Source organism: Crinia signifera, chromosome 8 (genome assembly GCF_055691185.1).
Source record: "Crinia signifera chromosome 8, ASM5569118v1, whole genome shotgun sequence".
Taxonomy (NCBI): domain Eukaryota; kingdom Metazoa; phylum Chordata; class Amphibia; order Anura; family Myobatrachidae; genus Crinia; species Crinia signifera.
Window position 1 is genome coordinate 3,769,976 of NC_139224.1, and position 27,240 is coordinate 3,797,215.

General features: G+C 45.5%; 1 protein-coding gene across 1 annotated transcript in view; it reads left to right on the forward strand.

Moving 5' to 3' along the window:
* The window catches only part of IP6K2 (inositol hexakisphosphate kinase 2), a 32,191-nt gene extending 10,242 nt beyond the window's left edge, over positions 1–21,949 (forward strand). Inside the window, exons 2-6 of the mRNA XM_083155594.1 lie at positions 12,346–12,620; positions 14,726–14,951; positions 16,492–16,664; positions 18,401–18,576; positions 19,876–21,949. Coding sequence (XP_083011720.1) covers positions 12,419–12,620; positions 14,726–14,951; positions 16,492–16,664; positions 18,401–18,576; positions 19,876–20,388 — 1,290 coding nt within the window. The 5' untranslated portion in view covers positions 12,346–12,418 and the 3' untranslated portion in view covers positions 20,389–21,949. The remainder of the gene's footprint in view (positions 1–12,345; positions 12,621–14,725; positions 14,952–16,491; positions 16,665–18,400; positions 18,577–19,875) is intronic.
* The last annotated feature ends 5,291 nt before the right edge of the window (positions 21,950–27,240 follow it).

The window sequence follows — 27,240 nt, forward strand, 5'->3', positions numbered from 1 at the left end:
AGTTAGTGATGACTACAGCTGGGTGATCTGGGGAATGTGACAGTTAGTAATGGCTACAGCTGGGTGATCTGGGGAATGTGACAGTTAGTAATGACTACAGCTGTGCACCAGCTAGGTGGTCTGGGAAATGTCAGTTAGTAATGACTACACCTATGCACCAGCCAGGTGATCTGGGGAATGTGACAGTTAGTAATGACTGCACCTGTGCACCAGCTAGGTGATCTGGTGAATGTGACAGTTAGTAATGACTACACCTGTGCACCAGCTAGGTGATCTGGGGAATGTGACAGTTAGTGATGACTACAGCTGGGTGATCTGGGGAATGTGACAGTTAGTAATGGCTACAGCTGGGTGATCTGGGGAATGTGACAGTTAGTAATGGCTACAGCTGGGTGATCTGGGGAATGTGACAGTTAGTAATGGCTACAGCTGTGCGCCAGCTGGGTGATCTGGGGAATGTGACAGTAGTGTTCCCGCTAGGCTGTTTTAGCTGCGCCCTGCCCATTTTTTTAAAGGGCAAAATTCGCCCTGCCCCTCTAGCAGCGCCCCGCTAAAACAGCCTGTTGCCTGCCCGACTCCTTGCACGGGCAAGCCCAGCGTCACCTTAGACGGCGATGCCCGGCATCAAGGCACCTTTCCCCTGTGGTGACAGCATCTTTGGCGCGGCTGGGCCCGCCCCCTTTAGTGACGCCGGCAGCCCGGCCCGCCCACTTTAGTGACGTCGGTGGCCCGATCCGCCCACTTTAGTGATGTCTGCGGCGTGGCCCGCCCACTTGTGACATCGGCGGTCCGGGACCGCCCACAAGTGTGCCGTCGGCGGCCCCGGACCGCCCCCCTGCCAGGCACAATTTCTAGAGTGAACACTAAGTTAGTAATGACTACACCTGTGCACCAGCTAGGACTGTGATCTGGACTGTTGGTAGATCTTGAGGACTGGTTTGACCCTGCGGACCCTGAGATGTGAGGTTCTGAAAAGCCAGAATAAAGGCACTTCCCAAATCCTGTCCTCATGGCACTGAACAGTGCACATTTTCCAGCTCTCCCCATCTATGATCGTGGCCGGAGCTGGCGTCACGCGACTTTCCTGGGGCGCCCGCGGTCTCCCTGACACTCTCAGAACAGGTCTGGTTCCCGCCCTCAAGTGCCGGCTTCACACCATGAAGGTCTACACATATTAGGATGACCACTAAAGGTTGACACATGAAACAAGTCGACGTGGCTAAGGTTCACAGGGTCAGAAGGTTGACACAAGCATTAGGTCGACAATGGGAATGTTGACAGTCAAAAGGTCGACATGAGTTTATTCGCTTTTTTCTTCCCAAAACAGGCGTTATTTCATACCCTACCATCCTCTAGGGCACAGGTCTTCAACCTGTGGCCCTCCAGATGTTGTGGAACTACATATCCCAGCATGCCCTGAGGGTTTTTGGCATGCTCTTATAGGAAAAAATGTGGCAATGCATGTTGGAACATGTAGTTTCACAACATCTGGAGGGCCACAGGTTGAAGACCCATCCTCTAGGGCACGAGGGGAGAATATAACCGTGTGCCGAGCGCAGCCAGGTCGCCGTACACTGATGCGTCGTCCATGTCTTCCATTCAATTTCGGGACATAAAAATGTGAAAACTCATTGTCGACCAATTCATGTGTCGACCTAAGGCCCTGTTAACCTTTAGTGGCCGACCTTCATAGTGCCGACCCTATGACCAATAATGCTGTAATCTCGGTAACACTTGTACTGGTCCCGATGGAGCAGCAGCGATTGGGTGGGAATGACACATGGTTCTGTCCCTTATTTACATAGCGACCTGCGACCTTTCGCTGGTGTGTAAATGACTGTGGTATTGTATGTCCTAGGTAAACTCCATGGTTGTGAGGCCATAGTGATGTCATTAGGTGGCTGTTCTCCAGGTATATGTGTGTGTGTATATGTATGTATGTATGTATGTATATATATATATGTATGTGTGTGTGTATGTATGTATATGTATATATATATATATATATATATATATATATATATATATATATATATATGTATATGTATGTATATGTATATATATATATATGTATATGTATATGTGTATATATATATATATATATATATATATATATATATATATATATATATATATATATATATATATATATATATATATATAATTTCACTGCAGTGGGGTATTAACAAAATCCTTGTCTGCAAAACACCTTATCCTCCTGTCTCCCCCATACCCGAACTATATACATGTCTTGTCCGCCACATTTGTCCAGCCCTCTCCGCTCTGTCCAGAGAATAGTTTGGGGCCAGTGTTAAGGTGCCCATTTATCTTCAGAGCTGGCTGGTTGGAACAAAAACATGGTTATGGATGAGTGACAGTTTGTCAGTTTTCCAGCATTTCCAAGCAAATGGTCAACTGTCATTTGCTCTCATCCATAACCATGTTTTTGTTCCAACCAGATGTCAGTGTCAGTTAGTGATCCGCCTCGCTCCGTATGACTGCAGAAAGCCACTTGTCCGTCGCAGGATAGCAACATGTACAGAATTTTCTGTTCCGGAAATGTTTCTTTCCCACACTTGTGGTTGGGGTGAAGGCGTGCCGATACCGGGCTACAATGCTGTAGATTGGACAATGTCATTCTGCTGGTGAAGCTGTTCCGCACGGTAGCCAGATACAGTAATCTCCCAGCTGTTGTACTGGGGTGGCTAGGAGTTTCACAATATGTTAGTAGCTTGTGCTTAGTGAGAGAGTTGTTGAAGGTTTATTTGTGCTTCTATATGTAGTTTTATTCTATTTTAACCCTTTGAGTGCCAACGTTGCTGTTTGAGATCCTGAGAATATCAGCTATTTTTTATTGGGTGTTTTCAGGAACTCACATCAACGTTGGCACCCACAGGGTTAATACTTTGTCCATGAGCTGCTCCTCTCATTGTGCGCTCAGGTGTAACCGATCATACTTGATCACTGCAGATTTCATTGCTGTGTATGTGAGCAGCCTATAAGCATGGAGTTCTATGTGACACCTGCTATAATGGAGCTGATAAGGTGTTGGGTTTACTCACTAAATAATTCACTCCTGCCAGAGCCTGGCACCTGGGTATCATATACTGGATTCGCGCCATGTCGTTTTACATTGAAGACAAATGGACAGGTAAATGCTGGATGAATAGATGAGACCGTTTCCAGCATTACCATAGCTACAGGTGACGTTCTGGCATCCCACATCAGTGTCCCAGGGGATAGCATCCTGTTATTAACTATGGGAAGAGGCCGCTGTTGTTTGGAAGATCGTACAGTCCCATAGGAGGTAACTGGATGAGAGACACACGCACGAGTGGTCATAGCCGCCCGGTAACCTGGCAGCCAAAGCTGTAAACATGGCAGAACGCAGGTAACAAGCAGCAGCGGAAAATAGTCATTACTCTAATAGAGAACTGCTGGGGGCTGAACATCTCACCCACCTAGCGAAAACCAAACCCCACCACAGACCGGCCTCTTAGGTATTACTGTAATAGAGAACTGCTGGAGGCTGAACATATCTCACCCACCTGGCGACAACCAAACCCCACCACAGACCGGCCTCTTAGGTATTACTGTAATAGAGAACTGCTGGAGGCTGAACATATCTCACCCACCTGGCGAAAACCAAACCCCACCACAGACCGGCCTCTTAGGTATTACTTTAATAGAGAACTGCTGGAGGCTGAACATATCTCACCCACCTGGCGAAAACCGAACCCCACCACAGACCGGCCTCTTAGGTATTACTTTAATAGAGAACTGCTGGAGGCTGAACATATCTCACCCACCTGGCGAAAACCAAACCCCACCACAGACCGGCCTCTTAGGTATTACTTTAATAGAGAACTGCTGGAGGCTGAACATATCTCACCCACCTGGCGACAACCGAACCCCACCACAGACCGGCCTCTTAGGTATTACTCTAATAGAGAACTGCTGGAGGCTGAACATATCTCACCCACCTGGCGAAAACCGAACCCCACCACAGACCGGCCTCTTAGGTATTACTCTAATAGAGAACTGCTGGAGGCTGAACATATCTCACCCACCTGGCGAAAACTGAACCCCACCACAGACCGGCCTCTTAGGTATTACTCTTATAGAGAACTGCTGGAGGCTGAACATATCTCACCCACCTGGCGAAAACCGAACCCCACCACAGACCGGCCTCTTAGGTATTACTCTAATAGAGAACTGCTGGAGGCTGAACATATCTCACCCACCTGGCGAAAACCGAACCCCACCACAGACCGGCCTCTTAGGTATTACTGTAATAGAGAACTGCTGGAGGCTGAACATCTCTCACCCACCTGGCGAAAACCGAACCCCACCACAGACCGGCCTCTTAGGTATTACTCTTATAGAGAACTGCTGGAGGCTGAACATATCTCACCCACCTGGTGAAAACCGAACCCCACCACAGACCGGCCTCTTAGGTATTACTTTAATAGAGAACTGCTGGAGGCTGAACATCTCTCACCCACCTGGCGAAAACCGAACCCCACCACAGACCGGCCTCTTAGGTATTACTGTAATAGAGAACTGCTGCAGGCTGAACATCTCACCCACCTGGTGAAAACCGAACCCCACCACAGACCGGCCTCTTAAGTATTACTTTAATAGAGAACTGCTGGAGGCTGAACATCTCTCACCCACCTGGCGAAAACCGAACCCCACCACAGACCGGCCTCTTAGGTATTACTTTAATAGAGAACTGCTGGAGGCTGAACATATCTCACCCACCTGGCGAAAACCGAACCCCACCACAGACCGGCCTCTTAGGTATTACTGTAATAGAGAACTGCTGGAGGCTGAACATATCTCACCCACCTGGCGAAAACCGAACCCCACCACAGACCGGCCTCTTAGGTATTACTTTAATAGAGAACTGCTGGAGGCTGAACATATCTCACCCACCTGGCGAAAACCGAACCGCACCACAGACCGGCCTCTTAGTTATTACATTATTTGTTAGCCGTTACAGAGCATTTCTCAGATCATTGCGCTGGGCCAAGCTAGCATATAACACTATGGGGGTGATGTACCCATTCCAGGTGTACATCAAAGGTTTGCCAGTGTTTAGGTCAACACGCAGAAGGTCACCATAGTCAAAAGGTCAACATGCCTATGTCAACACCTGAGCATGTGCGCCCCCAATTAGTGTAGTCAATACCGCCGCATTGCTCGCTTCGGGCCAGGCGTCTCGCTCTATTACCTGCGCCATTTGGCACACTTTACCAAGCCCAATTTGCCATATGGAGGGTAAAGTATGAAAAGGTTCTAGAAAAAAACAAACGAATAAAATTGTGAAAAACTCATGTCAACCATTTCCGTGTCGACCTTTTGTCAATGTGGAGTAATTGCATGTCGACCTATCATCCGGATACCATTCCTGGAAAGAGATAAAGTGGGGACGTTTCCCAGAGTTACCATTCTGTTCCTGGTCGCCAAGTCCCCATAACATTATATAATGTGTATCTATATTCAGCACCATAACATATTATGTAACTCCGTCATCCTATCGATCTGCAATGGCTTGTGTAATAGCGGAACAACAACTTGTTACAGCCACTCGGTCTATGACATCATTAGAGTACATATGATGACTTGTAAGAAATGGCCTTGTGTTGTGTCACCATGAAACTGTGATGTCACACGGAGCATTATTGTGTCATTACTACATCGCCTCTGGATGAGGTAGAGAGCCCCCTTGTGGCAGCTTCATTCTATCACATATATTTAAATGAATCTGTTAAATGTGTACCCAGCGATGTCTTGTGCAACAGGACCCCTGCGCAGATGACAGCACAGGGTGGGTAGAGGAAGCATACTATATAGCTATATCCTCCATCGTCCTGTATGTACAAACTACAGAGGATATTGCTAGTGACCCGAGGGAGCACGCATCATTAACGGTATGAATACAAATAAATGATATGCACATAAATATCGTCTAGTGCTGCCGGCACTTTTTACTACAGTGATGAGTTTTCACAACCTTTTTGCACTATCTGACTGCTCCAAACCCTTTTATTCACATTTTTTTTAAGTAACCAGATCGCATTCAAAGAAAAACAAAAAAACACCGTAAGACCTGTGATGATAACGCTTAGTCGCAGGACTCGCAGCAAATGGCCTCGCCTTGCGCTGCTTTCTCTGCGTGTAGACAGGGAACGCTATATGTGTCCATTGGACCCACAAGCTGATCAGGGTGTAAAATACCAATAATGATACTCGCCTACCTCAGGGCTCCCTGCTGCCCCCCCCCCCCCCCCCAATGCAGTAAAGTGATGCAAAACAGCAGCTCACTTTACAGTACCAAAGGTCACATGACCAGCAGCCCTCCAAGAGATCCTAACATCCGATGATCGGAAGTATGATAGTTATCATTCATACACACTGAACAAAATGCACGATAATTTAGTGATCATAGTGTGTACAGGGCTTAAATGTGTGGACAACCCACATTTGGGTAATGCCGGGTTATATAACCGCGACTCTGTCATTATGCCGCAATGCCGCTCGCCCATCAGTATTGCTTTATCCCACTTTCAGAAATGTCCCAGAAGGCTTTGTTTGTTTCTGCCAGGCCACTTTCAGCCGCCAGCCTCTCTTTATAAGAATTCCACAGGCCCCTTTATCCAGGCGTGGGGGGGATTAGTCAGACTTCATTTTCCTGAAGTTAAGTCATTTATGAGTTATTTAAAGGTCTCGTTAATGTGAGCGGAGAGGTGTTATTGGAGTGTATTTAGGAGGGGGCGTGGAGCTCCCAAATTAATTCCCAAAACCACCACCCCTCCCCCATCCATGTTTTTGCTCAACAAAACAATTCTAATCTACCAAAACGTCCATGATGAAATAGTAAATCCCCTTTGCAGCCACTTGGCAGCTGTTTCGGATCGGCGCCGGCGATTCGCACCTCTTGTCCAGCGCATTTCTCAGTTACAAGTATAACAGTGGAATTTGGAAGGTTCCGTGCTGCGATGTAGACGGCGCAGGACTGACCGTTCAGATTGCCTCTAATGAAAAGCAGATGTGGGGAGAATGGGCCTGCTAGAAAACACCGTCCTCTGCTTCCTTGTCATCTTGTAGTTGAAGGGAGAAAACCTCATTACGGGCAGTGATATGTTTATTCCTTTGTTGCCAAGTGTTCTGTTTTCCCTGGCGCTGCCAGGCTTCCAGACCAGCTCCATCATGTAGTGTACTTAAACCCAGCTAACTACAACTTTGCCCCCTCTGTATAGTATTTAACTTTCACCTACATCCACTGGATGTATCTAGCATTGGGGTAAAACAGGTTTTCAGCAAAAATGACTAGGAACTGGTGACTTCACCGAGGCACGAGGCTCAAAGTGCCTCATGCCTTTTAATCATTTTTTTAATTAATAGACTGTGCCCTGATAATGTTTCCGTCCACAAAATAACTGTATGAAAACATTACATACTGGTAAGCCCGCTCAAAGCAAATGCTTCGAAAGCTAGACGACTACCTTGTGATTGCTTCTGTGTTTGTGCATGTGTGTGAGAGAAAGAGATGTACTTTCACTCGCTGCCAACAGAAGGCAGTGTTGTCTAGTGTCTGTTTGTGTGCCTCTGAAACACTGCCTTCTGTTGGCAGCGAGAGAAACTACATAAACACAGAGGCTACAATGGAGGACAGCGGGTATGTTTTATTTCTGATTGATCGAAAGGGTTAAAGACATTTATTTTAGTCATTTAGAAATTCAGCCCTAATTGTGCATCCGATATGCCAAGCTGTGTATGTCGGAGTTGGCATTGCATGAGGCTAGTCACCGTTCCCCTTGCTGGTTCAGCCCACACATTGGTAGTGGCACATTATGCAGCAGTATGTGATGGCATCCTTAGTTATCTGTAGGCCTTTGGCACTGGTTGCCAGGAGAGCCTGAATTTGTCACGTCATCCTGAGTCTGCCGATGAGCTAATCTGAGAATCCGTGGGGTGTGGTCCCCGTGTGTGTTCCTGTTTTCCTCTCCGCTCCTTCTGCGCTCCCTGTGTATCGGGATCCCGGCTGACTGATGGCTATGTTACATCTATACACGTATGGCCTGTTAGGGAATTTGGTTTCATAGTTTGCAGTTAAAGTATAGCCCTGTGTATAGTATCCATACCGTACCACGGATAAGCCTATATATAGAACACATACTGTATCGCGTACAGCCCTGTGTATAGTATCCATACCGTACCACGGATAAGCCTATATATAGAACACATAATGTATCGCGTACAGCCCTGTGTATAGTATCCATACCGTACCACGGATAAGCCTTTATATATAGAACACATACTGTATTGCGTACAGCCCTGTGTATAGTATCCATACAGTACCACGGATAATCCTATATATAGAACACATACTGTATCGCGTACAGCCCTGTGTATAGTATCCATACCGTACCACGGATAAGCCTTTATATATAGAACACATACAGTATCGCGTATTGCCCTGTGTATAGTATCCATACCGTACCACGGATAAGCCTTTATATATAGAACACATACTGTGTCGCGTACAGCCCTGTGTATAGTATCCATACCGTACCACGGATAAGCCTTTATATATAGAACACATACTGTATCGCGTACTGCCCTGTGTATAGTATCCATACCGTACCACGGATAAGCCTTTATATATAGAACACATACTGTATCGCGTACAGCCCTGTGTATAGTATCCATACCGTACCACGGATAAGCCTATATATAGAACACATACTGTATCGCGTACTGCCCTGTGTATAGTATCCATACCGTACCACGAATAAGCCTTTATATATAGAACACCTACTGTATCGTGTACAGCCCTGTGTATAGTATCCATACCGTACCACGGATAAGCCTACATATATAGAACACATACTGTATCGCGTACAGCCCTGTGTATAGTATCCATACCGTACCACGGATAAGCCTTTATATATAACACATACTGTATCGCGTACAGCCCTGTGTATAGTATCTATACCGTACCACGGATAAGCCTATATATATAGAACACATACTGTATCGCGTACAGCCCTGTGTATAGTATCCATACCGTACCACGGATAAGCCTTTATATATAGAACACATACTGTATCAGCCCTGTGTATAGTATCCATACCGTACCACGGATAAGCCTTTATATATAGAACACATACTGTATCGCGTACAGCCCTGTGTATAATATCCATACCGTACCACGGATAAGCCTATATATAGAACTCATACTGTATCGCGTACAGCCCTGTGTATAGTATCCATACCGTACCACGGATAAGCCTATATATAGAACACATACTGTATCGCGTACAGCCCTGTGTATAGTATCCATACCGTACCACGGATAAGCCTATGTATAGAACACATACTGTATCGCGTACAGCCCTGTGTATAGTATCCATACCGTACCACGGATAAGCCTTTATATATAGAACACATACTGTAGTATCACGTACAGCCCTGTGTATAGTATCCATACCGTACCACAGATAAGCCTTTATATATAGAACACATACTGTATCAGCCCTGTGTATAGTATCCATACCGTACCACGGATAAGCCTTTTATATAGAACACTTACTGTATCGCGTACAGCCCTGTGTATAGTATCCATACCGTACTACGGATAAGCCTATATATAGAACATATACTGTATCGCGTACAGCCCTGTGTATAGTATCCATACCGTACCACGGATAAGCCTTTATATAGAACACATAATGTATCGCGTACAGCCCTGTGTATAGTATCCATACCGTACCACGGATAAGCCTTTATATATAGAACACATACTGTATCGCGTACAGCCCTGTGTATAGTATCCATACCGTACCACGGATAAGCCTATATATAGAACACATACTGTATCGCGTACAGCCCTGTGTATAGTATCCATACCGTACCACGGATAAGCCTATATATAGAACACATACTGTATCGCGTACAGCCCTGTGTATAGTATCCATACCGTACCACGGATAAGCCTATATATATATATATATATATAACACATACTGTATCGCGTACAGCCCTGTGTATAGTATCCATACCGTACCACGGATAAGCCTTTATATATAGAACACATACTGTATCGCGTACAGCCCTGTGTATAGTATCCATACCGTACCACGGATAAGCCTTTATATAGAACACATACTGTATCGCGTACAGCCCTGTGTATAGTATCCATACCGTACCACGGATAAGCCTATATATAGAACACATGCTGTATCGCGTACAGCCCTGTGTATAGTATCCATACCGTACCACAGATAAGCCTATATATAGAACACATACTGTATCGCGTACAGCCCTGTGTATAGTATCCATACCGTACCACGGATAAGCCTATATATAGAACACATACTGTATCGCGTACAGCCCTGTGTATAGTATCCATACCGTACCACGGATAAGCCTATATATAGAACACATACTGTATCGTGTACAGCCCTGTGTATAGTATCCATACCGTACCACGGATAAGCCTTTATATAGAACACATACTGTATCGCGTACAGCCCTGTGTATAGTATCCATACCGTACCACGGATAAGCCTATATATAGAACACATACTGTATCGTGTACAGCCCTGTGTATAGTATCCATACCGTACCACGGATAAGCCTTTATATAGAACACATACTGTATCGCGTACAGCCCTGTGTATAGTATCCATACCGTACCACGGATAAGCCTATATATAGAACACATGCTGTATCGCGTACAGCCCTGTGTATAGTATCCATACCGTACCACGGATAAGCCATATATATATATATATATATATATATATATATATATATATAACTCATACTGTATGTCTATGTATAGTGTAGATGCCTGTATTTTGTTAATCTAGACCACAGGTTCTCAAACTAGGCCCTCAGGACCCCACACAGCGCATGTTTTCCAGGTCTCCTCACAGAATCCTAAGTGAAATAATTGGCTCCACCTGTGGATCTTTTAAAATGTGTCGGTCAGTAATGGGTGCACCTGTGCACCTGCCGGGTGACCTGGAAATCTGTGTGGGGTATGTTTATCACCTGTCACATGGATCAGATTAGACTGCTATGACCACATACATGCTGCCCTCTGGTTGTGATGTGATTGCCTGGCAGCCTTTAGTGGCACAGATTCCATGCAGTGCACTGTGCTGTATCCTCACGAAGTATAGATGGGAAGCTACGGTACATGATGGAAGATCATAGCTGTTAGTGGAGAAAGCAGCAAGATCTGACCATTATCACCGCTCAGCACTGTAAACAAAGGTGTGTTAGAATTCCTGTACTGCCGGACGGCCTACAGCTCCCCCTGCTGGTATATGTCCACAAAGAACTATTTGTTTTCCGATGTTTCCCGTGCCAGTCTGATGTTTTATTTTAAAACTGGTAAATACCTCATGAGGTGCTTTGTGGCTACTGCGAGACACCGTACTCTCAAGCCTGGAACTTAATCATGCAGCTTTCCCTCATTTCCCAAATAATAACATTGTGTACCATTTGTGTAACTGTTATGAATACATCTGTACACTGATATTCACATGTGTGAGCCGGCTGACAACGTGATCAGCAATACTGTATTCTCTCTACATTGGTATTCTGTAGTTCCTGTCTCCTGCCTAGGTCTATGGCAACACCCTAGTTTATATGTAGAGTTAGGAGATGCTGACAAGGTCCTTTTTTATTATTTATGTTTATTTGTTATCCATGTTTAAATTACAGTTAGTTGGTGTTATTTTTTTAGCACATATTATTTGCAAATAGTTACTTCATTTATGTGCTGGCCGTAATCAGATGATAAGAGGTGTTTTATAGCTGCTGCTTGACCATTGTTATTCCATGATCTATTAATTGCTATTTTATTGATCTTGTATCATTATTGCTTGCACCCAGAGGCCGGATTGCTTACAGATTTTACGATCAGAATGGCTGTAATGTGCCAGTGAGTTCTGTTGAGTGTTTTACACTTTATCTTTGCTGTATTATGTGAATGTTTTATGACAAAAACAACTGCGGGCCCAATTCCACACCTCCTTTTGTCTCTCCAGTTTTTCCTCCCAGGACCCTCCCAGATAGGGCTTTGATTGGCCAGCTGCCTGAAAGGCGGAGCCAGTAAGATTGTTTTTCTTGTATGTGACATCACCCTATTTGTCTGGCTGCACTGAGCCTGCTAGCTCAGAGGAAGGTTGTCCCTGGCAGAGGACAGACGCACAGTGTATTTATGCTCTGGGATATGAGGAAGGGATTATTGTAAACCCCTGTACAAACTGAGCCTTGCACTTGTCTAAACGGAAGGAACCTTCTTTGCATTTGCTTTGACAGAGACCCGAGGAACGTACGGACAGCCATCTGGGAAGCTGCGCTGCTGCTCTGCCCTCTCTAATGTGCAGTAACAATGAGCCCAGCATTCGGAGCCATGGAAGTGGAGCACTACGCAAAGGGAGTTCTGCTCGAACCTTTTTTACACCAGGTCGGAGGGCATTCCTGTGTCCTTCGATTTAACGACAAGACCATCTGCAAACCCCTCATCCAAAGGGAGCACCTCTTCTACGAAACACTCCCCACCGAAATCAGGAAATTTACACCTCAGTATAAAGGTACGTTCTCGCTCCTGAGAGGGGGGAGGGGAGGGCGCTGCCTTTTACTGTTTGCTGTCTATTTGTCTTGGCATTACATGTTGTCCCCAAAGCGCTTCTTTCGTGGAAGCTGTTTTGGGAATTCTTCCTTTTTTTGTTTTCACGTATTTTGATGTTGTCAGGGACAGGCTGAGATGCGTTGCGTTGGAGATCACCCATTGGGTCTCTCGGCCGGCTAAAAGCATTAGAGTTTAGACAAGCTGTGCTTTTTGGGGCCCCTAAGTCTCCCCTAGACTCCAGTAGGTAAGTGGAACCTGACAAGACCAGCGTTTAATCTCCCTGGTCACAAAGACTCGGCTATTTTTACCTCCCCTTCTATCTATCTCCTATTTTTCTCTTCTCTCATCTTTTAAACTTTTATTAACTACTTAATGCGGCAAAAAGTTGTTTTTAAAAAAGCAAATGTTTAGTGAGGGGGGGGGGGGGGGATTGGTGATATTGAAACGGAAGGGTAAGCGCATAACCAAGTGTAAGAGTACGTCCAGGTGCCTTCCCTTTCACAGGAAATGGGAAATGTATTTTTGGATGAAAGTGTTGCACAAATCGCTGGCGTGAGTCACCAGCACCGTGGGAGTGGAAATCCCCGATCTCAAGGGCATCGCATTCCAGAGTCCTTATACTTTGTTCTTTAAGCCACTCGGTTAAGTGAAAGGTGAATTCGTAGATTGCTACAATACATAGGATGTTATGTCATCTGTCATTGTGCCTTAAGCATGCGCGTGCTCCGACGTCGCTGCCACCACGGTAAGTGTACGGGTAAAGGGATGTGTGCTCCGACGTCGCTGCCACCACGGTAAGTGTACGGGTAAACACGTTTAAAGGGATGTATTGTCACTGATTGCAAATGTTTTAGTCTGTGGAAGCAGCTACTGAAATGTAACGTTGTACTGTTCTATTACCGCTTCTTTCTGGTGTTTTAGTCTTTAATGTGTTGGTGGAGGGGTGGGCAAACACCTGCGGCAAATGCACGCCGTCTTTCCTTGGAGATAAAGCTGAAGGCTGTTTGCTAGCTGTCTTCTCCCCCCCCCCCCACCCCCCACCCCTATATCCTCCTAGTCCTTCCATTTTTGTGCTTTAAGAGCAAGACTGTCTGAGCCCCTGCTGCGCTCCCTCCCTGATCCTGTAACTTAAAGTCCCAGGTCCGACTGCCACTCTCTGCAGCTGCCCTGAGGGATGTGGGCGATACGAATGCAGTCTCTAGGAAAGAGGGACAGTTAAGGACTATGAGGACTTATGGCAATCCTGGGAAACAGCTGAATCATTCCGATATGCCAAAGACTATTTAAAAAAAAAAAAGATCTAAAAAAAAAAAACAATCAGGAAAGTGCATTAGAGAGACTGATACGAGCAGCTAAAGGGGCTTTGTTATTTCTCTTAAGAGTTCCCCATGAAGAACCTAACATTTGCTTTGTGTATGTGTTTTGCTTTGTAATTAATATCACTACGAATAATCAAAGGGAATGTTGTCACTATACGCTATAAAAGGAACAAATAGATAAATGCCTGGTGACCGAACAGTTGTTCGCATTGCCGGTAGTGTTTGCTGTATTGTGTACGTCCTTTTTTTTGTTTTTGTTTTTTTTGCTATGCTTCCACATCTCCTAATCAAATACCATGAACCCTTCATAGTCTTGTGATACTGAATGCTTTTCGCTTTGCATAAATGCAAACCCCTCCGGTGTTTCGCTGCAAGATGTAAATAAGAAATGTTTTACATCTTATTTTCTTTTTCATTGCAACCAATAAAGAATATTTATTTTATTTCAATAAATATTTGAATGAATTGAAATCGTCTCCTGTTATTATTTTGTCAGTGGTTCATATTGGATTGCAGAAGTCTGCAGTGCTCCATATATTTCTATAAATGCTGTCTTTCTGTGTCTGGGTGTTTCTATGTTTAGTTGTTTTGATACATGTTAGGTTGGCAGATGAGATTTGGCCTGTGCCAGGATAAATACTAAGGATTGGGTAAGACGCACAAACAGATCTCCATGTAACTTTGTGTTACGTTGCGCCTCAGTTTCCACCTCTCGTTACTAAATGCAGCTTCCCCTCTTCCTCCGCAGGTGTGGTGTCCGTCAGCTTCGAAGAAGACGAAGATGGGAACTTATGCCTAATAGCCTATCCTTTGAACCGGGACCAAGACAACCTGGAAAACGTGGACTATTCGGACTGCAGTGAGACCAAAAGTAAAGTCATCAGGTGGTCTCATAAAAAAACTCTTCTGCTGGAAAACGACAACCTGAGCAAGGAGCGAGTCCGACAACACAGAAAAGAGGAGAAGTTGAAAAGGTGAGCTCCGAAACATCTGACACCTGCAGGAGGGCAGCAGTGGCTGTCAGCCGTGTGTTCCTATAGCCGCACAGTAAACACCGCACAGTACACTGGGCCAAATGTATTCAGCCTTAACAAGTGATAAAGTACCGGCCAATCAGCTCCTAGCTCCTTTCTCAAACACATCCTATAACATGGCAGTTAGAACCTGATTGACTGATACTTTATCACTCTCCACTGTATCACTACATTTGGCCCAGTGTATCTTAGGTTACTGTTCCTACATCTGGTTTGGCTGTTTTACAATCTTCCCTTTGATGCGCAGTATTCGCCCCCTTTGCCTCACGTTGTATCTGCTCTATACAGAATGTTGTATTTTGGGAAAGTGCACCATTGTGACAGCTTGCGTTGTTGGGTGGGCGTTCTCTCCAGTACCCCAGAGTACAGAGATCGGCGCTGAGGGTCGATTTGTCCCACAATCGTGATGTGCGCTGTGATCTCAGGCTGGAGCTGTTCAGGGGAAATGCTAACCCGCGTATGAATGTACATCGGCCACAGCTGGGAGCCGGTAGATGTGGGGAGTGGTCCTGCTGGGGAGAGAGCAGGACTGTTTGTAGCAGTGTTTCCCAACCTCTGTCCACCAACAGCCCTGGTTATGAGGGGGTCCAGGCTGAGGTACTAATTAGTGGGCAGATATACAGGTATTAAGCCCGGAGTGGTGATAACCCAGCAGCCAAGTGGCCCCTAAATGTCAAGGCACACCCCTGGGTTGAAATGTCAGTTAGGGGCTGCATGGCTGGTGCGTTATCCATTCCCATTTTATCACTTCACCAGGCCTAATACATTTGCCCCCAAGTCATCTGTGCTCAAGTAAGGCTATCCTTAAATCCTGGACTGCTTGTGTGGCTCAGTCTGCAAACACTGCTATACATTGTTGGTATGCTAATTGTGGAACGCTTTCCTGGGGGTTCCGATGAGGTCTTGTGGTGTTGTCTCTGTATAGGGAGCTAGTGGGTCGGCACGCTGTAGGTGTAAACTGGTGACTGAGTGCCTTGGTCCAATGTGATACAAATAGCAAGTGTCCCCACTATAAATGTCGGGGTGCTGCTCCCCGTCACCTTAATAAAACTGTATTTTCTGTTCTGATGTGCCCTCACTCTCAGCAGGGACACTTGCTGTACATCATTTATGTGCCACACACTTATTGCCTCCACATGTGTTGGTACTCGGGGCTTTAGTTCACATTCAAGGACTGATTCAGGGTATCGTAGAACACCCTTGAGGTTCCCCTGAGAAGCTGCTCGGAACTTAATACTCCCCATGCCCCCAAATTTAAACCAGGACATTTAAATCTTGGTACTAAATGTTGGAGAGCGATAAGCACTAACCAATCAGCTCCTAACTGTCATGTTACAGACTGTGCCTGAAAATGGCAATTAGAAGCTGAGTCTCTCCATGCTTTGGTACATGTAACACCATGTGAAGCATTGGGCAGCTGTTTGTGCTCCGTGCGCATGTACAGACCCCGTTGGTGACCCCCTTTTCCTTATTCTCCCAGCCACAAGCTAGAGGACGAATTTGAATGGTTAAAGAAATCCGAGGTTTTGTACTACAGCGTGGAGAAGAAAGGGAACGTCGTCTCTCAGTTCAAGCACAACCCATGGAGTATGAAGTGCCACCAGCAACAGCTCCAGCGGATGAAGGAGAACGCTAAACACAGAAACCAATATAGTATCCTTTCTCCTCAGTTGACTTAAAATGACAGGATGTGATTGGCCGCTGCGTTATTACCTTCCACTTTATCACTTCATAAATTTGCCCCTTTGTAATTAATACCCCTTTCACACCAGCCTAATTTCGCAGGTTGCGCCAAAATCCCGGGAAAATGTGCAGGGATTTCAAACCTGCTATGGAGCAGGGTTGTTCCCAGTTTCAACCCTGGATCCTGGCTGGTGTGAAAGGGGAAGGGGGTTCTAACCAGGGTTGCTGGTCCATGGTGCAGATGGTCAGGCTGTCGATGCACACAGGCGGCGGGCACAGATGACAGTACAGGCGGCGTATGAAGATGACGCAGTTCTCTGGCGCCTTCACTGCAGCCGGAGAGCTGCGTCATCTGCGCCTGCCGTCTGACCTGTCAGCTGTGTTTGAAAAATGACAGTTGGGAGTTATCACCACTTTATCTCGTCACCAGGCTTAGTACCTCTGTTCTAACTGTGTAGCCAAAAAAAGCAAACACCTGTTGCATTGTATTTACTTGCTGGGATGATGATGATGATGATAAAGCAATTTATCATGTCCAATATCTGTTGGATTGATAAAAATGGTAGCGCTGGCGTGCTGCCAGGCTTCCTGTGGGCAGCGTTTGTCTCGGTGCCTGGTATCTATTGCTCTGTATGTGTTTTGCACGTAGCAGAGGTTGTTTGTCTTCAGCAGAGGTGACACCACGGCCAGTCTAAGCTCTGCTTATCATATCTTAAGCATTCTGGCGATTAGACATATACTGGGAAGTGAAAGCTGATTAGTTGCAAATACCCAGCCTCACTTGAAATGCTCTTCTTGTTCCTTGAATAGAACAAATATCACTGTGTTTCTGGTACCCTTCATGCTCTTGTTTACTGCAAATGAAAGAATCTCCTCCGGCTGTTGTCTAGGAATATCCAGCAATGCTGGGAGCCAGTATCTTATAGAGCCTATAGCCTTTACTAGTGCCCACGGTGAAAATTGGTTATCCCCCTCTAGAGCAGGCATGTCCAAACTGTGGCCCATGCAGCTTTTGTGAAACTACACATCCCAGCATGCCTTGCCAGAGTTTTAGCATTCCCTAATAACAAAACTGTGGCAAGGCATGATGGGACTTGTAGTTTCACAATAGCTGGAGGGCCATAGTTTGGACATGTCTGCTCTTGGGCATAATACAGTAGTACAGTGTTCTCAGGGTTATTGCAGGAACAATGTGCATTTATACCCTCGCCTACACAAACCATTAACCAGCATTGATGCCAAATGTTTACTCTGCGAAATTGCCTGGCTGTTGGCTTACATAGGCCCTTATTCTGGTTCACTCGCAAAGGCAAATTCCTACTCAAATGGACAAAACCATGGGCACTGCAGGTGGGGCAGATGTAACATGTGCAGAGAGAGCAACCTTTGGGTGAGTTACATTGTTTCTGTGCAGGGTAAATACTGACTGATTTATTTTTACACTGCAATATAGATCTCACTTGGACGTAAAACCCCACCCAAATCTAATTCTCTCTGCACATGTTACATCTGCCCCACCTACAGTGCACATGGTTTTGTCCATTTGAGAAGGCATTTGCCTTTGTGAGTGAACCAGAATAAGGGCCATAGCCGCAGCTGCTTTGTAGATCAAACACCACTCCTCAAACTTCAGACGTGTATGTTTTAGCCCTTCAGAGTACTCTGTAAATAGAATCGCGAAAAATGTATATTCCTTAACCTGTTAGAATTTATCTTATTGGAAAACCTGACCTGTCGGTACCAGGTGCCCTGTGTCCTGGATCTGAAGATGGGAACACGGCAGCACGGAGACGACGCATCAGAGGAAAAGAAAGCCACTCAAATTCAGAAGTGTCAACAGAGCACTTCTGCCATCATTGGGGTCCGGGTGTGTGGTATGCAGGTGAGTGCGGTGCATCAGTCATATGACCAGTCTTTGCTCCTGTTGCATTCCTTATAGAATAACGATACGAGAAGGTGTATTCATCTCTACCCTGATGCACACGTGCCGGTCACACAGTCTTTCTGTATTAGTAAATGACAAGGAACCTGCACAGTTTTCTAGCTTTGCAGGAGCGTACCAAAAACGCACGTTTCACCGCAGTGATCATTAATCCTTTGGGCAATGTTTTCCAATGACATCATTCAGAATTTAGCGTAAATTCTCTTCTGAATGATCCCAGTTAAATCCTGGTCCAAAAAATATTTACTAGCTCAGTTACTCCGCACCTGGCTGGAGATACGGGTTCCATAGTGTAATTGTCTTTGTCCAGGGTGGTGAATTCCTCATATTACGCTGTCTAATAAATACAGTGTATGTGTGACCAGATCTGAGCTGCACTGCGCTGTCTGAGTGTTACACTGTTTGTGTAGTCGGTCAGGGAGATAAGGCTGCAATGTGTGGCCTGTACGGGGAGCAGCCTGGTACACAAATATAGATATCATTGCTATTTCTGTCTTTCTGAGTGCAGACTCTTATGCAGCTATGTGAAAGGACTGACTACAGCTCGTATCATCCTGGGACAGAACACATTATTGGTCACGTCGGGGTATTGTGCAGGGCAGATGGCGCTCTGTAAACACCACTGAATCCCTGTGCAAACACATTTATATCCTCTCTAAGGACAAACCATTGTGTACTTACACAATGTTCCTATACCAGCTTCCTGTGCCTCCCATAATCTCACGTATAATGGGCCTGATTCAGACATAATCGCTGTGCTGCATATACGATTATCGAATGGCCGCTGCACACGGTAATCAAAGCGGCCGCACAGGGTCCCCCAGCCGACGAAGCCAGCGACGGCTGGCCGTTCCCAAGATGATTGGCAGGCGTTTATTGGCAGCATGCAGGCGTTTTTGGGCATGTCCCGGAAATGGCAGCCGTTGGGATGGAGCCAGCAGCGGCCTCCATCTCCCGGCTGCCAATGCATGCCAATTAAGTCTACACTTGGCGGCTGCGAACGGGGGGAACCATTCTGTGGTGGGTGAGGACTGATGCACAGCCCAGCGACCCGGTCTGAATAAGGCCCAATGAAACCACTTTCCTAACAGTCCCTATATGATTTGTATATATCAGTGGTTCTTACTCTCACGCTTATTCCATTGGTACTGGGGCGTATGCTGTGTCATTAGATTGTATTATGGTTGTGACGGCCAATCGTTCATGTAGAATTCATTTCCTGTTTGTTTTTTCTTCCAGGTCTACCAAACCGGTACCGGGCAACTAATGTATATGAACAAGTATCACGGCAGGAAACTTTCAGTCCAGGGTTTTAAAGAAGCACTTTACCAATTTTTTCACAATGGGAAAAACCTGCGCCGGGAACTGATCGACCCTGTAATCAAAAAACTAACGGAACTTAAGATGGTTTTAGAACAACAGGAGTCCTATCGTTTCTATTCCAGCTCACTGCTTATTATTTACGATGGGAAGGAATTACAGGAGGTTCCCATGGACTCAGACCCGGAAGATTTAGAGGATCTTTCGGAGGAGTCTTCGGACGAATCGGCCGGGGCCTACGCATACAAACCCTCTAGTAACAAGCACCCCAATAGCACTGTAGACATCCGAATGATAGACTTTGCACACACCACCTGCAAGTTCTACAGGGAAGACAGCATCGTGCACAAAGGAGAGGATACAGGCTACATTTTTGGACTTAAGAATTTAATAGCTATTATTAAAGAAATAAGAGATGAAAACAGCGAATAAAACAGACACTGTGTAAGCCACACTTGTATGAAGCACTATACGATGTCTTTTCCAAAATGATGGCCACTGTGTGGTGGTAAAATTCATTGCAGGACTCGATGGGTCGCACCTGTTGGGAGACTCGTTCTATAGAGGGCATTTGCGTAGCTGTGCTGGACAGAGCACTAATTACTATTGCGATACTTATTTATTTTAGATATTTCTAAAACATTCCATATTTGATGATTCAAATACCTCTGTTACACCTGTGTGTATGTTTTTTTTGTTTATACTCTCTCCCCCCAAAAAATAAAACTCCCTTTCTTTCTTTTTTCCCCTCTTCCCTGCTTTACCATGGTGCGAATACCAGATTGGATGGACAACGTTCCATGTGAGGGCGAAGCCATGCCCTCTGTTACATAATTAAGGCCCGGAATTTTTACCTTCGCTACGATAGTCATGCCACGATATCCATTATTCAATCTAGAAATAACAAAACAAACTTTATTGGATACCCGTCACCCGACGTAGCATTGTAATTTATTGGCCCTCGGCCTTGGTTACAATAGCAGTGGAGCATTCTAGTATAACTACATGAACGTATGTGCCTTTAACCACACACACATCTGAAATGCCAACTGCTGCCCCCAAGGTCCATTACCGCGTGTGGTTAATTGATAGTCAATGAATTATGGGCCTTTAGGTTACCAACAACTGCGTTCCATGTCATGTGCACTATTCTCTGCTTCTCTAAATATATCATTAAACCAAATAATTCTATTTTGTGATATGTATCTGTTATGGGGAACAACAGAACAGGGATAAAGCAAAGGCCTGCTTTGTTTCAGTAGAACGGGTACCTGTTGTTGAGCATTCGATCCCAGGTTTGAAATTCAGAGGCGTTTTTGAAGAAACATTTACTGTCTATCGTGTTTCAGTTCTTGCAAAAAAATGGTTGGGGATTTTTTTTATACTGTAATGTAAGGAATTGGTTTGGTTTACGTCTATTTACCAACTTTTTGCTCTAGCGGACCTGCGGAATTTGCTACATTAAAGAGACGATCATCCTATGTTGGTGTTTAAAAAAAAAAAAAAGAAGCAATTTCTTGAGGGTCCCTAGATATGTCGCTTATGATGATGGGTCATTAAATAGCAATATGTCTAATGCACTTCTTTGCCATGATATATTCCAGCGAGCGCACTGGATTTCCAGCAACTTTTTCTCCTAGGACAGGAAAAGGGACCTTGCGGACCCCACCAGCTGCTTTCTACCTTCCATAGTTAAAATGGCGATGGCTAGTATGAATGATTAAATACCTCCTGCGCCTATGGACAGCGGAGGAAGCCATTTTTCGGAGGACCATCCCCAATAGCCATGATATTGCAGCTTATCAATAGGAACTAGGGACGTGTACTTCATAGTGAATATGTTGCATTTTTGGGGAAAAGTTTTGATGGCCTCCTATCTCCAGGCCGACATAATATTGCTTTACCTGTTATCGTCACCCATCATAAATGAATAAATAATGGATACGTTTTTGTGTTCAGAAAATAATAAATAAAATATCTTCTATGACTTGTACTTCTTGTCCTGGCTCTTATTTGGCTTACACCATGTGCTCCTGCTCGGGGCTGCCCCCTAGCGGCCTGTTTTGGTGTGTGCTGTGCGTTGTGCTCACATGTCTTATTACATACATCATACCAGGTGCCATAGCGGAACGTATGCACAGATTGTGCCGGAGTGACCCGGTTCATGTGTTGTCTGAATGTAATCTAGGGGATATAGCAGTTATGGGGATATGCAGAATTCCGATTGTAGTTCTAGATCAGGGGTTCTCAAACTCTGTCCTTAGGACCCCACACAGTTCACGGTTTCCAGGTCACCCGACAGGTGCATTCATTACACACTGACACAAGTTAAAATATCCTACAGGTGGAACTAATTCTTTTACTTGATTCTGTGTTGAGGACCTGTTCTGTAGACAGACCATGAGCCAATTACTGTCAATATGTCACATATAGCGTCAGACCTAGCAAATGCATGCTGCGCATTGATTGGCTGTCCCCGTCAGGTCAAAGTGCTACCATGACTGACTTATATTTACCTATAGAAACTATTCAGGTTTATGCCTTTCCCCAGAGATTACCAGTCCATCTAATGGAAAGACGATGCATGCTGTTGTGGAACTACAAGTTCCAGCATTCCACAGCAGCTAGAGGGCCTTGTAGTTCACACAACAGCAGAATCACATTCATGGGAGTTCCGTTGAAGGTGAGATGTTGCTATGGGCAACCAATCAGATTCTATCTATGATCTTCTAGAAGGTGCTAACTAAATAAGTAGAATCGTATTGGTTGCTGTGGGCAACACCCCATCTTCAATAGATCTTAGTAAATTTACCCGAGCGGTAGCTTGGAGAAGCTTCTCCGAACCTCAGACATTTAACACCCAAACAAGGCCAAGATCATCCTTTGTATCACAATAGTGACATAGGGCAATCAGCGGACATGGTGTAACAGAAGCACACAGTAAACCCATACCGCTACAACTGTCAACACAGCAACAGAAGGGGTACAGGGGGCGAGAGCCAGTGCAAGCTAAAACACACAGCTGACAGGTTTACGGGGGATTCAATTAGCCGCGGTAATTAACTGCAGCGGTCGGGCTATTGAATCCGCCTCGAAGGCAAACCGCAAGCTCCAAAGATTTCCCTGATAAATTCTCAGTTTTTGGGAGCCGTAACTTTGTCAACATATAGTGCGGTCAGCTTATCCCATATGCTACGTGGTTAACCCCCGACTGACAGTTAATTTACCCAGTAAGCTAAAGGGTCTCTAGTTCAATAGGCCTAAGGCTACCACCCGTTTTTACTCTGGGTAAATCGGAGTCACCCCACTGGCAGAGGGGGTACGAGGGTGCGGAGCCATGGGGCAGAGCCCGAGAAGAAGGTGCCTGTGGAGTTTATGAGCAAAATTGAAAAGTACTGAGACCAAGGGGGAAGATGGTAAAGATTCACGTTAGTTCATAAATGTAAAATGGCGATGTTATTAGCGGTAAAACGCTCTAAATATAATTAACGTTTAAAATATTGAGGTAGGAAACGATGGCCGGCAGCAACCTTCCCCCGAGTGTGTGGGTGCCAGCTTTATAATTATCAGATTATATGTTAGGAGTGACCTCCATTAGCTTAGGAGGCTGAGCGCAGATCAATGTATTAAATGTGCTCTGAGGGGAAATAGAGCGTAGAGCGCGGGTACAGCAAGGCGATGTCATGGGTCATTGGGGCAGTCCGGTGTTTATCTCTGGGTGATGGTTACGGGACGTTCCTCTGGTGATAATGAGACTATTGACCAGACCTGACCTCATACCATCCGATTCACCTTATGACCTAATTACAGTACGACGCGGCTGTGTGATCTCTATGAGCAGGACCTAAAGAGATTTATAAATGAATGAGAACTAATACACAATACAAAGGGTAAAACTCGACTTCTGATGTGTGAAGGGATCCGCAGGGACAGTCTGCAGGAATAACCACTTATCCCACTGGAGGCAGATGTAGTGGCATCACAGGAATGATAGTTAGTTCAAACATGGTGCATGGGTTATGGCCTTGTCATAGGGTGGGTGCCATGGTGTTACTAACTGTCACATTCCTCAGACCACCTAGCTGGTGCACAGCTGTAGTCAATACTAACTGTCACATTTCCCAGACCACCTAGCTGGTGCACAGCTGTAGTCATTACTGTCACATTACCCAGACCACCTAGCTGGTGCACAGCTGTAGTCATTACTGTCACATTACCCAGACCACCTAGCTGGTGCACAGCTATAATCATTACTGTCACATTTCATAGGTTACCTAGCTGGTGCTCCGGTGTAATCATTACTAACTGTCACATTCCCCAGACCACCTAGCTGGTGCACAGCTGTAGTCAATACTAACTGTCACATTTCCAAGGCCACCTAGCTGGTGCGCAGGTGCAGTCATTACTAACTGTCACAATTTATAGGCCACCTAGCTGGTACACAGGTGTAATCATTACTAACTCTTAGATTTCCCAGGCCACCTAGTTGGTGCTCAGGTGAAATCATTACTAACTGTCACATTTCCCAGGCCACCTTGCTGGTGCTCAGGTGAAATCATTACTAACTCACATTTCCCAGGCCACCTAGCTGGTGCTCAGGTGTAATCATTACTAACTGTCACATTTCGCAGGCCACCTAGCTGGTGCACAGGTGCAGTCATTACTAACTCACATTTCCCAGATCACCTAGCTGGTGCTCAGGTGAAATCATTACTAACTGCCACATTTCCCAGGCCACCTTGCTGGTGCTCAGGTGTAATCATTACTAACTCACATTCTCAAACAGGTGCTGCATTAATTTCCGACCGACACATTCTATAGATCCACAGGTGGCCCGGAAGCCACAAACTGTTGGTAAATCTTGAGGACTGGTTTGGCCACCCCTGCATTACACCCTATGGTGAGGATTTATCAGAGTATAAAGGAATAATCTCGATCGATAAAGCACTAACCAATCAGCTTTTGCTATTTCTTAAACACAGCCTACAAAATGGCAGAAGCTGATTAGTTAGAACTTTATCTCTCTCCAAGTTTTGATTGATCAGGGACGGATAGGAATGGTCTCTGGAAAGTGCTTTGAAATGTGGGCGCTATATGACTATCTGTTAAATAAATAGAATATGGAGATTTAATATCAGCACAAAACACCTTATTTCCTGATAAATAAAGACACTTCTGAGAACCGAGCTGTGTTCTGTAGCGTGGGGTCTACAATAGTCACCATTGTACTAGCTTGTGTAACACTTCCTTTATATGTCTGTAGTGGAAGACAGCCGGTCCTGTCCAGATAACAGCCCTAGAATGACCTGAGCATGCTGGGATTTCTGATACTCTTGGTATAGAGAGTTTATCAAGGTCTGGATACTTCAGCACAATGGTCAGACGCTGACTATTTACAGTGATACTTTCCGCTTATTGTAAGTGGTCTCGCTGGCATGATGGGAGATCACACGCGAGACAGACTTTAGCTGACACTTTGAAGCTAAACCCAACAGGGAGAATGGGGCAGACACCAGCCTCGCGCTTATTGTATTTATATAGCTGGTATCCCTTGGCACAGACCCAGGGACACACACACTGAGTGCGATGAGAGCATGTCCAAGTGCCAGGAATAAGTGGGACACATACCACGTTCCCGCTTTGGATTCCAAGCTATAAATATCTGGTATTTAAATAGTAGTGGGAGTTCGGCGCACGGAGACTGATCACCAATCCCCTGTCACTAGCTCCAAACAAAATAAATTATGCTGGGCCCAAGCATGTGCCGATAGGATAATTTCCTAATCTAGTATGGCCCGTGTGCACGGAGCTTCGTGTTTACTGTATTTGTCCTTCATGATTATTTCAACAGCTTTATGGTGTATCCATACCCTTAATCAGGGGCAAGGATACTGTCATATTTATAATACAATGACATGTTACTCTAAAATGGTATTTGCTGTAAGACTAAACAGTGTTGTGTCTTGGAACTAGCTAATCCTCCCATTAATTGATATTGAACAAACTTTGTCTTTTTCCTTTTGCTGCAGCTCCAGTTTCCATATATCACATAACCAAGGGGTGCTACCTGGATGTAGCAGGCACCTCAACGAACTAGCCAGCGATCAGCTGATTTCTGACACAATGCTGACGCCGCAAACCCAGACAGCCAAAAGCTCAAAAAACATTACTTCCCGGGGAGGGATCGGATTTCAGTTAGTTTAGTTGATCATTTGTGTCTGGTGGCATCCTAACTACCGGTATCCTGTACCCAACCCGTGCTACCTACAAGCTCCACCTCAAAGTGCCTTTATTTCTTATATATGACTGTGTGACAACAGGAAAACCCTTCAGAATTTGGTTAATGCCGACGTCAGGCATGACACTCCGGGCTGACGATTGGTAAATAGATCAGTCAGAAGGCCGTTCAGTCATCCTAGTATGTACCTAGTATAAGACACGGGTCCTCAAACTCATTACTCAGGATACCAAACAGCTTATGTTTTCCAGGTCTCCTCACAGAGGGGTAGATGTATGAAGCAGTGATACAAGAGAAGTGATAAAGTGCCTGGTACTTTATCACCAGCCAATCCGCTCGTGACTGTTAAGTTACAGGCTGGGTTTAAAAAGGGTCTGATAAATCCTTATCCCATTCCCCGCCCCGGGTCTGATAAATCCTCGCTGCAGCACTGCTAATCTCTGACACTGACATACCTCCCAACTTTCAGGGAGATGGAGGAGGCGTGCTAAAAATTTCGAGTGGCGTGGCCTAATTTCAGGGGGGCATGGCCTATACTCGCAGTTCTCAGTACACGCCCCCGTTTTTACGCTGTGGGGGCATGACCCAGAGGCTTTGTGAGCCTCTAGCCATGCCCCCAGCCCCCTAGCTTCAGGAATAGACGCTGTGTGCATGCGCACAGCGTTTATTCCCCGCTGCTCAGCAGCCGACAGGGGGGACTCCAAACAGCCCCCCCACACCGCGGGACACTGCCGCCCGCGGGTGGGACGGGGGAATGTCCCCAAAAACCAGGACATTCCCGCGGTTTTCGGGACTGTTGGGAAGTATGCACTGATGCACACAGGACCGCACATCGAATTGGAATCACAAGTAATAAACAGACGATTTTACAGTTTTCACGCAATTTATCGGCCGGATGCATCGAAATTGTGTAGAAAATGGCTAAATTGTCCTAGTGCAGCGGTTCTCAAACTGTGGGTCCTGACCCCAAAGTGGGCGCGACCATCTCAGCATGGGGTCGTGACTCCATATTGCTGACCATCAGGCTGATGACTTTACTCTACAGA